At 47.6% G+C, this 16,407-nt stretch overlaps 1 protein-coding gene across 1 annotated transcript in view; it reads left to right on the top strand.

Moving 5' to 3' along the window:
- AIFM2 (AIF family member 2) overlaps positions 1-16,407 on the top strand; it is a 66,256-nt gene that overhangs the window by 13,996 nt on the left and 35,853 nt on the right. The window contains exons 5-7 of the mRNA XM_075347218.1: positions 6,697-6,789; positions 7,446-7,554; positions 15,594-15,749. Of these exons, the coding sequence (XP_075203333.1) occupies positions 6,697-6,789; positions 7,446-7,554; positions 15,594-15,749 (358 nt within the window). The remainder of the gene's footprint in view (positions 1-6,696; positions 6,790-7,445; positions 7,555-15,593; positions 15,750-16,407) is intronic.

A 16,407-nucleotide genomic window follows, 5' to 3' on the forward strand; every position in this document is an offset into this window, starting at 1 on the left:
GCTGGATTGTCATTGTAAATAAGCACTTGTACCTTGTCCCCCCCCCCCCCCATCTCATTGTAGATTGTAAGCTCTCACGAGCAGGGTTGTCTTTACTCCCTTTAAATATTGTATTTTCTATAACTGTTACTTGTTTATATATGATCCTCCTGAATTGTAATATGTTGGCGTTATAGAAATAAAGATTATTATTATTATTATTATTAGGTTTCCCATTGACTTTCATTGTACGTGGGTATTGAGCACCTGAGCATGGTAGTGCCCGCTCATCAGTAGTGGCTGCCATTCCAGTAAAATGCTGCTCAAATGAATTACATGGTCATTTGGTAGAATACGGTAGAGAAAGATGAATAAATTATTGGGAGTGCAACATTGAAAATCCTACCCGTAGGTAGGTATATCAGAAATTTCCATTGATGGTGTCTGTGAATTCAGAAGTCAGTTATATTCCAAAACTATAATGTCCAAATTACTGTTATGCCACAGGTTTCTAATGCTAGATATGTGTGACCTCCACAGGAAACAAGCCTTCATTCACTAGCACTTTGCTGGCCGTTGATTTTTAATATTATGTCTATGACAATAATCTGTTGAAGAAAAAAGTGCTGAGAGAAGTACTGTATTGTTCGCTTTATAAGACGCACTTTTGTTCCCCCAAATTTTGGGGGAAAGTAGGGGGTGCGTCTTATAAACCAAATATACGGGGGGGGTGTATGTATGTAAGTATGTATATGTGTGTGTGTGATATATATATATATATCTATCTATCTATCTCTATCTCTCTATCTATATCTCTCTCTAATATATATATATATATATATATATATATATATATATATAATATATATAATATATATCTCTATCTATCTAATACTGCAGGGTCCGCTCTGGAGCGCTGCTGGGGGCAGGTGACAGCTGCGGGCGGCAGTGTTTGATCTCCTGCTCATATAATATGCACAGCCGCTGTCCATCAGCAGCGTGGTGCTGAAACTGCATCACGCTGAGGGGCTGGGCAGCAGGGCATATTATATCTGCCTGCGCCCTCCTTTGATCACACATGATCCCCCCCCGTGCTAGATATGGCCCCCGTGCTGCTGCCCATAGTAAAATAAAAAAAGCTTTACTTACCTCCAGCGCTGATCTCCCGGTCTCCTGCTGCTGCTGTCTGTGATAAGGCACCCAGAGATGATATCACTCTGCCGTGCCGATCACATGACCGGCAGCAAGAACCAGGAAGTGGAGGAGGGAGGACTCGGAGCTCAACTGCGAGGAGGGAGACACAGGGATTACAGTGCTGAGAAGCATATCTAACACAGGGGAGATGTGCCATCTATAGTGGCCATGGGCAGCACACATGGGGGCCATATCTAACATAGGGGAGATGTGCCATCTATAGGGGCCATGGGCTAACACAGGGGAGGTGTGCCATCTATAGGGGCCATGGGCAGCACAGGGGGACGTGTCCCAGCACAAGGGGGCTATATTCAATATAAGGGGGCCATATCCAGATTAAGGAGGGCTAATTTTAGGATGTGGGGCTATGAGGGATATATACCCTATATGATTTGTTAGACGGACACTGGCATTATAAGATGGACCCCATTTAACATTAAAAAAAAATTCTCTTTCCTTCACCAAATTTGGGGGTGCGTCTTATAATCAGGTGTGTCTTTTATAAAGCAAAAAATACGGTAAATCCATTACCCATTTCAATGTAATGTTCTGCAAAGAATTTTAAGGGTTTGTGCACATGTTGAGTATTTGGCTGCAGAAATTACTGTACCATTTTTGCATCTTTTGTTGGGAGAATTGTGCCCTTTTGCCACATTTTCAAATTTTTTTGCATGTGTTTTTCTAGGGTTTTTGGACAGAAATCAATGCCAGATAGAGACATATAGATATTTAATTAAAAAAAACCCTTCGTAATATAATAAAATTGTTCCCGTGGCGTTTGTTGCTGGGGCTGATGTTATCTGGCTAGTGATTGGGCCCTTCCCAGCCTAAAAATACCAGCCATCAGGCACCCCAGAAGTGACTCATCATAGTAGATACACCAATTCTGGCACTTCGCCTCAGATCTTCGCACTGCACACAGATGGTCAAAAGGAAGACAGGTGGCTTCCTATCTAACAACTCAGTCACTGCATTGCTATTGGTGGCAGCTTTTTCGATGTTAACCAGGAGCGTAGTTTTTTGTGGAAGGATGTGAGCTGTATGTTGGCAATAAAGGAAGGGATGGCTGAAGAACTCGGACAGAAAAACAGGAGTGTTATTCATTCTGTAACATGAATGCTACCGCCTAAGGGTCTTTGTCCTCCACTCTTAGATATTTTAATTAGCAGGAGTTAGGGGAGACACGCTGAAGCTACTTCTCATATAATACACTGGAGATTCTGTACACAGCACTCACTGACTCTTATGGGGGGTTATATAATTATATGTAATCCCTGTGCAGATCTGTTTCACTCAACCTTCAAGAGCCTTAGGCATACTTGCAGTATTGGGGACCAGAAGTGACTGGACGTGACCAGCTGACGATAGTGGGCAGAGCAGAGACAGTGGGTGTGGTTTCCTGGAGTTAGTGGGTGGGAGCTGTGATGGTGGGAGAAAGTCCATGTGGTCATTAAGTTCTTTATAATAGAAGAGTGGAGTGCAGGCGGGGGGTGGGGGTGCAGGGTGGGTAAAGCCTCCCCTTTATTGCATAATTAAAGCTTTTTTATGAGCTGCATATTAAAATATCACTTGTGCATGTAATAGTGTTTCTTGATATACTGTGCAGAATTAAATGCTGGGCCACTCTCATCAAGATGACCATTACCCCCACCAAGTAAGCTGCAAGTACGCCTCTTTAATAATGCAACCCACATGCTCCCGCTTCTATTGTAAAGAACTTCATGACCATTCCACTGCACCAGAATAGGAAATGCTGGGCCACCTAAGCTGGTCACACCTACCCTATCTCCGCACCCGCTCATTAACTCCAGGTGCCCCCAACCAATGTCTCTGCTCTGCCCACTATCTCCAGGCCATCATACCCAGTCCCTTCTGGTCACCAATACTGTAAATATGCCAAGCCTTACTTCCACTTCTACAGACTTTGTACTTCAAGGGCCTCACCATGCTTTAACTCTACTCTTCTATTGCCATATTATATCCTTTTAATGGTCATCTCTGTTCAGTTTAACATTGTGTGATATTGAACAGGCCACACCTCAAGTCACCTAGCATTTAGGCCTCAGATGCAACTTTTTGTTGGTCCCATATAACTAGTTTATTTCAGAGCCCTGACTAAACCCAGCAACATGCTCTCCTCGGTTTCAGCTTTGCCACACTCACTCCTCCTAACATGTCTCTATAAACACAGTAGTATCTTCCCTATGACTAACTCAACCCAGACTCAGAGTACACTGCCCTATATTGCTTTAGCTGAGGCTTCCATATAACACCTGAAAATGTCATCATCCTTAGGCCAGCCTCCTTAGCGCCCAGCATCTACGAACAGACTGAGTATTCAGCTGGCTGTATGATGTCTCGCAACCAGTCCTTATTCATTGTAGCTACTGAACCACTTCCCTTTCAAAGACTCCTCCAAGTACACTTGGGGTATCTCCACACAACCTTTCTCAGGCCTCTTCATGCTTCCCAATTATGGCCCACTACTGATCCTCGGCAGACAAAATGCTCCTAATCTTCAAATCTTTATCCTTGACGATATTCAAATCGGTATTGGCTTCAAACATGCTACAGTCCTTCAAGGTGGAACAAGCCTCAGTCTTATCTTACGTGCAATAAAGGAACAGACAAACAGTTAAAGGACACATCCTCAGTATATGTGTAGTAAATACAGGTCACACAGTTCACCTTCTTCACAAGTTGGCCTTTTGTCTACTTAAAACTGATAAGGTATTAAGAGCACTCTGACCCACCATATACAATGGTTTATACAATTGCAATATACAAAACAGTAGGCCAAGTTGTCTCCTGAGCCATGGAAGCTAATTAATATATAGTTATGTCCAGAAATATTTAGACAGTGACACAAGTTTTGGCAATTTAGCTCTTTTCCAAAATTATATTCAAGATGCATTTTTTTTAGTTAACATGAGCTTAAAGTGCAGACTCTCAGCTTTAATTTGAGAGTCTTTACATGTTAATTGGAGTAAAGGTCCAGTCACACTAAGCAACTTACCAGCGATCCCAACAACGATAGGGATCGCTGGTAAGTTGCTAGGAGGTTGCTGGTGAGATGTCACACTGCGACGCTCCAGCGATCCCACCAGCAACCTGACCTGGCAGGGATCGCTGGAGCGTCGCTACACGAGTTGCTGGTGAGCTCACCAGCAACCAGTGACCAGCCCCCAGCGCCGCGTGGAAGATGCTGCGCTTGGTAACTAAGGTAAATATCGGGTAACCAACCCGATATTTACCTTGGTTACCAGCGCATGCAGCTACACGTGCAGAGAGCAGGGAGCAGCGCACACTGAGCGCTGGCTCCCTGCTCTCCTAGTTACAGCACACATCGGGTTAATTACCCGATGTGTGCTGCAGCTACATGTGCACAGAGCAGGGAGCAGCGCACACTGCTTAGCGCTGGCTCCTTGCTCTCCTAGTTACAGCACACATCGGGTTAATTACCCGATGTGTGCTGCAGCTACATGTGCACAGAGCAGGGAGCAGCGCACACTGCCTCCGCTGGCTCCTTGCTCTCCTAGTTACAGCACACATCGGGTTAATTACCCGATGTGTGCTGCAGCTAAATGTGCATAGAGCAGGGAGCAGCGCACAATGCTTAGTGCTGGCTCCCTGCTCTCCTAGCTACAGCACACATCGGGTTAATTAACCCGATGTGTCCTGCAGCTACATGTGCACAGAGCAGGAGCCGGCACTGACAGTGAGAGCGGCGGAGGCTGGTAACAAAGGTAAATATCGGGTAACCAAGGACAGGGCTTCTTGGTTACCCGATGTTTACATTGGTTACCAGCCTCCGCAGAAGCCGGCTCCTGCTGCCTGCACATTTAGTTGTTGCTGTCTCGCTGTCACACACAGCGATGTGCGCTTCACAGCGGGACAGCAACAACTAAAAAATGGCCCAGGACATTCAGCAACAACCAACGACCTCACAGCAGGGGCCAGGTTGTTGCTGGATGTCACACACAGCAACATCGCTAGCAACGTCACAAAAGTTGTTCGTTAGCAGCGATGTTGCTAGCGATGTTGCTTAGTGTGACGGGGCCTTAAGGCTTTAGGAATTACCACTCCTTTAAGGTGTTGCTGTCTCTCTTTCAAGGAACCAAAGGTAATTGGAATTCTCAAAAGCTCTTCTATGGGCTGTGTGGGCTTTTCATTTGTTAATCCATCCTCAATTAAGCAGTTAAAAAGTCTATACCTGATTTCAAGGGTGTCATTTGCAAGCTGTTGCTATGAGCCCACAGTATGTTGTCAAAAGAGCTCTCAATGTTGAGTGATAACCAGACCATCTTTAGGCTGGAAAAAACTTTTTCCAGCCTAAACGATGGTCTGGTTATCAATCAGAGAGATGGTAGAAATGTTAGGAGTGGCCAAATCAATAGTTTGATACTTTCTGCAAAAAAGAGTGCACTGTTGAGCTTAAGAACTCGAAAAGGCCTTGACATCCATAGAAGGCAACAGTGGTGGATGATCACAGAATCCTTTCCATTGTGAAGAAAAACCCCTTCACAACATCCACCCAAGGAAAGAACACTTTCAGTGAAGTAGATATTTCAATATCTAGGTCTACCATAAAGAGAAGACATTATGAGAGCACATACAGAGGATTCACCATAAATCACCCTTAAAATTAGATCAGATTAGACTTTGCCATAAAATATCTAAAGAAGCCAGCCCAGTGCTTGAAAAGCATTCTTTGGACAGATGAGCCTAAGATCAACCTGTACCAGAGTGATGGGAAGAAGAAAGTATGGAGAAGACTTGGAATGGTTCATGATCCAAAGCACAGAATATCCTCCGTAAAACATGGTGGAGGTGGCTTCCTATGCCACTGGGTTACTAGTGTTGGTATATTCTGCAATGGCTCAGTCAATCACCAGATCTCAACCCCATTGAGCCACATTTCATATGCTTAAGACAAAACTTAAGGCAGAACGACCCATGAACAAGCAACTGAAGTCAGCTGCGGTAAAGTCTGTCAAAGCATCACAAAGGAGGAAACAGAGTTTGGTGACATCCATGGCTTCAGGCAGTCATTGCCTGCAAAGAATTATCTACAAAGTATTAAAAATGAGCATTTTATGTACGGTAAGTTAAATTTGCCCATTTACTTTTGAGTCTCTGTAATGAGGAGGCTTTATAGAAAAATGATTGCATTTCTAAAATGTTTCCCAGGATATTTTTTTTTCTACTCCCTTAAAGTCTACACTTCAGCTGAATTTCAGTTGTTTTATTTTAACCCCAAAATAGGGACATGGAAATCCCAAACCACAGTCCAAAGATTTCTGGACCTAACTGTATTTCCATGTCCATGTTTTTCTTTTATGGATAAGTGTTTACTAAAAGTACTAACCTGGCATGGCCCCCTGCATTCAAGGTGTGAGTGGCAGGAGGAAGCCAGCTCAAATGGTTAACTACAAATCCACAATACAGTTATAATAGTTAATCAGAACATGACTTTATGCGGTGGTTGTTTGTTTTTTTTTGTTTTTTTTTTGGTCTCCCAAGGTCCAGAAAGCTAAACACGTGGTGGTTGTTGGTGGTGGCGTAGCTGGAGTTGAGATGGCTGCAGAGGTGAAAACGGACTATCCTGAAAAAGAGGTAGAATATTGTGAATACGTGCAGATTGTGATTTGTGTTATTTACAAATAATAGAAGAGACAACCTATTTCTGTATTGTCTATCAAGATGTTGGAGATATTATATGCCCATATGGTGTATCATAGACAAAAAAGGGCCCCTGTGCAAGAACAGCCCTTTTCAGTCCAGTAACTCATCAAAATTCACAATTCCACTTGTTTTGGAAGTAGAAAAGCCCCCCCCCCCCCAACCTCTGATATGTCTGCCCTTGTCCCATATAATATACAGTTGTTATATCTACATATACAGGACAGCATGGACATTCATATCCAAGTGCAGGTGCATCCAAGTACACATAGCAAGTGAATGAACATGCACATCTATCTTTACTTCTTCATAGAGGGCAATGAGGCCTGATTAAATAAAGGTCCTCAGGCTCCTTAGACCCCAGCTATGAAGTAGGCAACATCTACAGCAGACACAGTATGGCAGTAACTGGCCACATTTCCTGACATACTGTATATGCTGTAGATGTTGCCTACTTCATAGCTTGGGTCTAAAGAGCCAGATGACCTTTATTTAATCAGACTCCTCAAATCAGCTGCTGCATGTCACATCTGATTTATGGCTACTCATTTATTCTATATTTAGTTTTTTTTCTATTTTTCTTTGCTTAGGTGACATTGATACATTCAAAAACTGCATTAGCGGATGTAGAGCTGCAGCCCCATGTAAGGCAGACTATAAAGGATATCCTTTTGGAAAAAGGAGTTAAGCTAGTTTTGGGTAAGTACAGTTAATCTAAATAATCTTTGTTAATGTGGATCAGTTCTTTGTATAACTCCAAAGGCGCCATTATAATCCTATTTTTATGTTTGTTGTGTCCTCATTACTATACTTGGTGTGAATTGAATTGCAGGACCCAGTCCATCAACCATGCCAATAATCTGTGCCCTCTGGTTTGGAGCTTTGAGATTTCTTTTCTACCCAATTGTATCCCCTGCTCTTGTTTCGATTAGCCGGCCTGGCGCGGCATCGTCATTGCAGCGTGATGTTGATGTGATGGCGCACCAGGTTGGCTAATCAAAACAATAGCCGTGGTTTACGTCAGCGAAGAGGAGGTTTTCACAGCTTCAGTCCAGCAGCCACAGATTACTGATGTGGGCTGCTGCATTGATTGTGTCCTGCGAGCTGATTTACAACAACGTTTTATATATTAACTTTTTACGTGAATTTACATCTAAGTAGATACAGTACAGACCAAAAGTTTGGACACACCGTCTCATTCAAAGAGTTTTTTCTTTATTTTTATGACTCTAAAAATTGTAGATTCACATTGAAGACATCAAAACTATGAATGAAAACATGTGGCATGAAATACTTAAAGTGTGAAACAACTGAAAATATGTCTGATATTCTAGGTTCTTCAAAGTAGCTACCTTTTGCTTTGATTACTGCTTTGCATACTCTTGGCATTTGTCTTCATGAGCTTCAAGAGGTAGTCACCGTAAATGGTTTTCCAACAGTCTTGAAGAAATTCCCAGAATTGCTTAGCACTTGTTGGCCCTTTTGCCTTCACTCTGCGGTCCAGCTCACCCCAAACCATCTCAATTTGGTTCAGGTCTGGTGACTGTGGAGGCCAGGTCATCTGGCGTAGCACCCAATCACTCTCCTTCTTAGTCAAATAGCCCTTACACAGCCTGGAGGTGTGTTTGGTATCATTGTCCTGTTGAAAAATAAATGATGGTCCAACTAAATGCAAACCAGATGGAATAGCATGCCACTGCAAGATGCTGTGGTAGCCATGCTGGTTCAGTATGCCTTCAATTTTGAATAAATCCCCAACAGTGTCACCAGCAAAGCACCCCCACACCATCACACCTCCTCCTCCATGCTTCACGGTGGGAACCAGGCATGTAGAGTCCATCCGTTCACCTTTTCTACAAAGGCACAGTAGTTGGATCCAAAGATCTCAAATTTGGACTCCTCAGACCAAAGCACAGATTTCCACTGGTCTAATGTCTAATGTCCATTCCTTGTGTTCTTCAGCCCAAATAAGTCTCTTCTGCTTGTTGCCTGTCCTTAGCAGTGGTTTCCTAGCAGCTATTTTACCATGAATTCCTGCTGAACAAAGTCTGTTCTTAATAGTTGCTCTAGAGATGAGAAGGTGTGTCCAAACTTTTGGTCTGTGCTGTATGTGCGATACTTCATCTGATTCACAGCGACTTGTTTACAAATAAGCTTTTTAGAGGAGCCCAACATCAAGTAACGATGTTGGCATCGTAACTGTTTTGGTGCATTTATTCCTCAAACAACACAATCATGTGAAAGCCACAAAAGTTTTGCATCACTCACATGGACAACAGTAGGTACAGGTCAAGTTCTCATTTTACTTAATCCAGTCCTAGTTCTGGTATAATCTTGAGTGTGACCTGCTAACAAGCCTCATTTATAATCTTCTGAGCCCATTATGACCCTCTAGTTGGATGCATAGTTTGTCGTGTGGGAAATGGAAAATTCCTGATTGACTTTCTACCAATAGTTAAGAAACTACCAAAAAATCTGTGCTCATTTGGACTGATATGGCTATTGCTCCACTCTAAACAGAGCAGTTATACAAAGTAGACTGTTATTTCTTTGTCGCTCTATTGGGAGACCCAGACAATTGGGTGTATAGGCTATGCCTCCGGAGGCCGCACAAAGTATTACACTCAAAAGTGTTAAGCCCCTCCCCTTCTGCCTATACACCCCCCGTGCTCCCACGGGCTCCTCAGTTTTTTGCTTTGTGCGAAGGAGGTCAGACACGCACGCACAGCTCCACAGATTGGTCAGCAGCAGCTGCTGACCATGTCGGATGGAAGAAAAGTGGGCCCATATAGGGCCCCCAGCATGCTCCCTTCTCACCCCACTCTTGTCGGCGGTGTTGTAAGGTTGAGGTATCCATTGCGGGTACGGAGGCTGGAGCCCACATGCTGTTTTCCTTCCCCATCCCCCTCAGGGCTCTGGTGGAAGTGGGATCCTATCGGTCTCCAGGCACTGAGACCGTGCTTCATCCACAACTCCTGTGGAGCCTGCTGGATAGGAGCCGGGTATCGTTCAGGGACATGGCCCTGCTACTTGGAGGTACTCTGTGTCCCCGTGGGGACCGCGCACAGCAACACTCCAGCTTTGCTGGGTGTGCTAGTGCACCGGGGACCGCGGCGCTGACCGGGTTAATATGTGCCATTACACACTCAGCGTTGCTGAGTGTGTTTATGTATAGGGACTGCCGCACTGACCGCCGCTGCCATGGAAACACTGCGGCGCGGCTGGGACTTGTAGTGCGCCGGGGACTTCCACGCCGGCCGCGCTTTTACGGCGGCCGCGTTTATTACTAGAGTCCCCGGCTTTTTGCGGCCTAGTTTCCTTTCCTCCCGCCCACAGCCCTGACAGACAGGGGAAGGGCGGGACGCTGCACAGAACGAGCAGCACTGAGGGCTGGAGCATGCTTTGCATACTCCACTCCCTTCACTGTGCACAGTGCAGGCACCAGTTCCCGCTCTTTCTGGGTCACGCCCACGGCTCCCTCCTCTCCTCAGGACGCATTCCTGTCAGCTCCTCGGACGCTGCAGAGGGGGACAAAATCTGGGAGACCCAGGCAGGGACTCTGGTGGCCTCACAACCGCTTTAAGCGGGTGGTAAGCAGCACCTGTGGTGCTAGCCCCATTGTGCAGTAGTGTAACATTATATGTTTATTTTACACTGTATAGTGCACAGTTGATTTCTGGCTATATACCCTATTGTGTTGCTCAGGGAAGATAATAGCATGGCGCCCACGAAAGGCAGGGGTGCCAAAACACAGGCTTATTATGTTGCCTGCGCCGCATGTACGACCCCGCTACCGGCAGGTTCCACTGACCCTCATTGTGTGCACTGTTCGGCCCCTGTTGCACTTGCTCAGCCAGAGCCTCTGCTAGGGGGGGCCCAGGGGGAGCCACCTGCTAACACTGTTCAGGTGACAGGGACGGAGTTTGCAAAACTCTCTGAGACTATGGCTAAGATACTAGAAGCCTTGCAGTCCAGGCCGGTATCTCAGCACAGGGACTCTGTTGAATCTTTGTTCCCTGGCCCACCTCAGCTGGACCAACAATGTCCTCCCGGGGTATCTCATGGATCCCAAGCTGAGGGTTCTGACACAGACCCCAGCCCCAGACCGACTAAGCGAGCTCGCTTAGATTTTCCCTCGACATCATCATATTGTTCAGGGTCTCAGCGAGGGGAATCTCTGGTTGATGACGCGGAGGTAGCTGATCAGGATTCTGATCCTGAGGCCGCTCTCAATCTTGATACTCCGGACGGGGACGCCATAGTGAACGACCTTATTGCGTCCATCAATCGTATGTTGGATATTTCTCCCTCAGCTCCTCCGGTGGAGGAGTCGGCTTCCCAGCAGGAGAAATTCCGTTTCAGGTTTCCCAAGCGTACACCGAGTATGTTTCTGGACCACTCTGATTTCAGAGAGGCAGTCCAGAATCACCATGCTTGTCCAGATAAGCGTTTTTCTAAGCGCCTTAAGGATACACGTTATCCCTTTCCCCCTGACGTGGTCAAGGGTTGGACTCAGTGTCCCAAAGTGGATCCTCCAATCTCCAGACTGGCAGCTAGATCCATACTTGCAGTGGAAGATGGGGCTTCACTCAAAGATGCCACTGACAGGCAGATGGAGCTCTGGTTGAAATCCATCTATGAAGCTATCGGCGCTTCTTTTGCCCCAGCATTCGCAGCCGTATGGGCACTACAAGCTATCTCAGCAGGTCAAGCGCAAATTGACGCAGCCACACGCACGTCCGCGCCACAGGTGGCGTCCATAACCACTCAGACGTCGGCATTTGCGTCTTACGCTATTAATGCTGTCCTGGACTCTGCGAGCCGTACGGCGGTTGCAGCCGCCAATTCGGTGGTACTCCGCAGGGCCTTGTGGCTACGGGAATTGAAGGCAGATTCTGTTTCCAAAAAGCGCTTAACCAGTTTGCCAATTTCTGGCGAACGATTGTTTGGCGAGCGTTTGGATGAAATCATCAAACAATCCAAGGGAAAGGATACATCCTTACCCCAGCCCAAACCGAACATACCCCAACAGAGGAAGGGGCAGTCGAGGTTTCGGTCCTTTCGGGGCGCGGGCAGGTCCCAATTCTCCTCGTCCAAAAGGCCTCAGAAAGATCAAAGGAACTCTGATGCATGGCGGTCTAAGTCACGTCCTAAACAGACCACCGGAGGTGCCGCTACCAAAGCGGCTTCCTCATGACTTTCAGCATCCTCACTCCGCATCCTCGGTCGGTGGCAGGCTCTCCCGCTTTTGCGACACCTGGCTGCCACGGGTAAAAGACCGTTGGGTGAGAGACATTCTGTCTCACGGTTACAAGATAGAGTTCACCTCTCGTCCCCCGACTCGATTCTTCAGGTCATCCCCGCCTCCCGAGCGAGCCGAGGCTCTTCTGCAGGCGCTGGGCATTCTGAAGGCAGAAGGAGTGGTGGTCCCTGTTCCTCTTCAGCAACAGGGCCACGGTTTTTACTCCAACTTGTTTGTGGTCCCAAAGAAGGACGGGTCTTTCCGACCTGTCCTGGACCTGAAACTTCTCAACAAACACGTAAAGACCAGGCGGTTCCGGATGGAATCCCTCCGCTCCGTCATCGCCTCAATGTCCCAGGGAGATTTCCTTGCATCGATCGATATCAAAGATGCTTATCTCCACGTACCGATTGCTCCAGAGCACCAGCGCTTCTTGCGCTTCGCCATAGGAAACGAACACCTGCAGTTCATGGCACTGCCGTTCGGCCTGGCAACAGCCCCACGGGTTTTCACCAAGGTTATGGCTACTGTAGTAGCGGTCCTCCACTCTCAGGGTCACTCGGTGATCCCGTACTTGGACGATCTGTTGATCAAGGCACCCTCTCTAGAGGCATGCCAACACAGCCTCGACGCTACCCTGGAGACTCTCCAGAGTTTCGGGTGGATCATCAATTTTCCAAAGTCAAATCTGACACCGGCCCAATCGCTGACATACCTTGGCATGGAGTTTCATACCCTCTCAGCGATAGTGAAGCTTCCGCTGATCAAGCAGCGGTCACTACAGACAGGGGTACAATCTCTCCTTCAAGGTCGGTCACACACCTTGAGGCGCCTCATGCACTTCCTGGGGAAGATGGTGGCAGCAATGGAGGCAGTTCCTTTCGCGCAGTTTCACCTGCGTCCTCTTCAATGGGACATCCTACGCAAATGGGACAGGAAGCCGACGTCCCTCGACAGGAACGTCTCCCTCTCGCAGGCGACCAAAGCTTCCCTTCGGTGGTGGCTTCTTCCCACTTCATTATCGAAAGGGAAATCCTTCCTACCCCCATCCTGGGAGGTGGTCACGACGGACGCGAGTCTGTCAGGGTGGGGAGCGGTTTTTCTCCACCACAGGGCTCAGGGTACGTGGACCCAGCAAGAGTCCTCGCTTCAGATCAATGTTCTGGAAATACGGGCAGTGTATCTTGCCCTGAAAGCGTTCCAGCAGTGGCTGGAAGGGAAGCAGATCAGAATTCAGTCAGACAATTCCACAGCGGTGGCATACATCAACCACCAAGGCGGCACACGCAGTCGGCAAGCCTTCCAGGAAGTCCGGCGGATTCTGCTGTGGGTGGAAGCCACGGCCTCCACCATCTCTGCAGTTCACATTCCAGGCGTGGAAAACTGGGAAGCAGATTATCTCAGTCGCCAGGGCATGGACGCAGGGGAATGGTCCCTTCACCCGGACGTGTTTCAGGAGATCTGTTGCCGCTGGGGGGTGCCGGACGTCGACCTCATGGCGTCCCGGCACAACAACAAGGTACCGGCGTTCATGGCACGGTCTCAAGATCCCAGAGCTCTGGCGGCAGACGCCTTAGTTCAGGATTGGTCGCAGTTTCAGCTCCCTTATGTGTTTCCTCCGCTGGCACTGTTGCCCAGAGTGTTACGCAAGATCAGGGCCGACTGCCGCCGCGTCATCCTCGTCGCTCCAGACTGGCCGAGGCGGTCGTGGTACCCGGATCTGTGGCATCTCACGGTCGGCCAACCGTGGGCACTACCAGACCAACCAGACTTGCTATCTCAAGGGCCGTTTTTCCATCTGAATTCTGCGGCTCTCAACCTGACTGTGTGGCCATTGAGTCCTGGATCCTAGCGTCTTCAGGGTTATCTCAAGACGTCATTGCCACTATGAGACAAGCTAGGAAACCAACGTCCGCCAAGATCTACCACAGGACGTGGAAAATTTTCCTGTCGTGGTGCTCTGCTCAGGGTATTTCTCCCTGGCCTTTTGCCTTGCCCACTTTTCTGTCCTTCCTTCAATCTGGACTGGAAAAGGGTTTGTCGCTCGGCTCCCTTAAGGGACAAGTCTCAGCGCTCTCTGTGTTTTTCCAGAAGCGCCTAGCCAGACTTCCACAGGTACGCACGTTCCTGCAGGGGGTTTGTCACATCGTCCCTCCTTACAAGCGGCCGTTAGAACCCTGGGATCTGAACAGGGTGCTGATGGTTCTTCAGAAACCACCATTCGAGCCAATGAGGGATATTTCTCTCTCACGCCTTTCGCAGAAAGTGGTTTTTCTAGTAGCAGTCACTTCACTTCGGAGAGTGTCTGAGCTAGCAGCGCTGTCATGCAAAACCCCTTTCCTGGTGTTTCACCAGGACAAGGTGGTTCTGCGTCCGGTTCCGGAATTTCTCCCTAAGGTGGTATCCCCCTTTCATCTCAATCAGGATATCTCCTTACCTTCTTTTTGTCCTCATCCAGTTCACCAATGTGAAAAGGATTTGCACTTGTTAGATCTGGTGAGAGCACTCAGACTCTACATTTCTCGTACGGCGCCCCTGCGCCGCTCGGATGCACTCTTTGTCCTTGTCGCTGGCCAGCGTAAAGGGTCACAGGCTTCCAAATCAACCCTGGCTCGGTGGATCAAGGAGCCAATTATCAAAGCTTACCGTTCGGCTGGGCTTCCGGTTCCCTCAGGGCTGAAGGCCCATTCTACCAGAGCCGTGGGCGCGTCCTGGGCTTTGAGGCACTAGGCTACGGCTCAGCAGGTGTGTCAGGCGGCTACCTGGTCGAGCCTGCACACTTTCACGAAGCACTATCAGGTGCATACCTATGCTTCGGCGGATGCCAGCCTAGGTAGACGAGTCCTTCAGGCGGCGGTTGCCCACCTGTAGGAAGAGGCCGTTTTACGGCTCTCTTACGAGGTATTATTTTACCCACCCAGGGACTGCTTTTGGACGTCCCAATTGTCTGGGTCTCCCAATAGAGCGACAAAGAAGAAGGGAATTTTGTTTACTTACCGTAAATTCCTTTTCTTCTAGCTCTAATTGGGAGACCCAGCACCCGCCCCTGTTTTTTTGTGTACACATGTTGTTCATGTTGAATGGTTTCAGTTCTCCGATATTCCTTCGGATTGAAGTTACTTTAAACCAGTTTATAATTCTTTTTCCTCCTTCTTGCTTTTGCACCAAAACTGAGGAGCCCATGGGAGCACGGGGGGTGTATAGGCAGAAGGGGAGGGGCTTTACACTTTTGAGTGTAATACTTTGTGCGGCCTCCGGAGGCATAGCCTATACACCCAATTGTCTGGGTCTCCCAATTAGAGCTAGAAGAAAAGGAATTTACGGTAAGTAAACAAAATTCCCTTCTTTTCCGTTTTCAGGAGCTTTTCACAATGAGTGATGGGTCATTCCAAGTTAGAACTGTAGTCTGAACTGTTTTTGATATTGGGAACGTTATGGCCCTCACTAATCAATATGTCATTATTACATAATAATTGTGCCATCCAATATTAAACAGGGCAAAGAGTTTCCAACCTGAATGAGTTAACTCTGAACAATGTGCAAGAGAATATGGAATTGCATTTGGACAAGGATACGGAGGTGATCACCGCAGACCTGATCCTCTGCTGCACGGGAGGCAGGATTAATTCATCTTGCTATATTGATGCTTTTGGTAAGTGGATGAACAATAATTAATATAGTTATCATCGGTAGCAGAGTTGATTTTATGAGCACCATTTTGCAATTGAATTGAAAAAAGAACACTTGTTTACAGCTTCGGACTGGCTACTGGAGAAATCTCCAGTAATGCCAGGCCTGGATTCAGGTACCTGCACTGAACTCCGAGTTCTCACCTGAGCTCTGGAGTGCAGCGGAGACTGCGCCGCGAGCGCCGAGTGATTGATTGCCCGGCGATTGCGGTTCAGTTCATGACAGCGGCAGAAACACCGGGCTGATCTCCGGTGCTCTCACCTGAACTCCAGAGATCAGCCCGGCCTGTCCGCAGCTGTCATGAACTAAACCGTAATCGCCGGGGAATCAATCACTCGGCGCTCGCGGTGCAGTCCTGCAAACTCTGAGATCAGTCCAGGCTGCAGGTGAGAGCTCTGGAGTGCAATGCAGGTAACTGAATCCTGGCCTGGCATTACAGGAGATTCCTCTGGTAGCCTGTCCGACGCTGCTTGTTTATAATGTCCAGAAGCTCCCTGGGACAAGATTGCAGTACGGTGAGGGACAACCCTGCTTTGCAAGAACAGTTTTTAATAGTCACGACACGAACACCATGATTAACCTCTTCCTGACTTGTAATCCAATGGTGCGTCATACATCGA

Source organism: Anomaloglossus baeobatrachus, chromosome 5, assembly GCF_048569485.1.
Source record: "Anomaloglossus baeobatrachus isolate aAnoBae1 chromosome 5, aAnoBae1.hap1, whole genome shotgun sequence".
Classification (NCBI taxonomy): Eukaryota; Metazoa; Chordata; class Amphibia; order Anura; family Aromobatidae; genus Anomaloglossus; species Anomaloglossus baeobatrachus.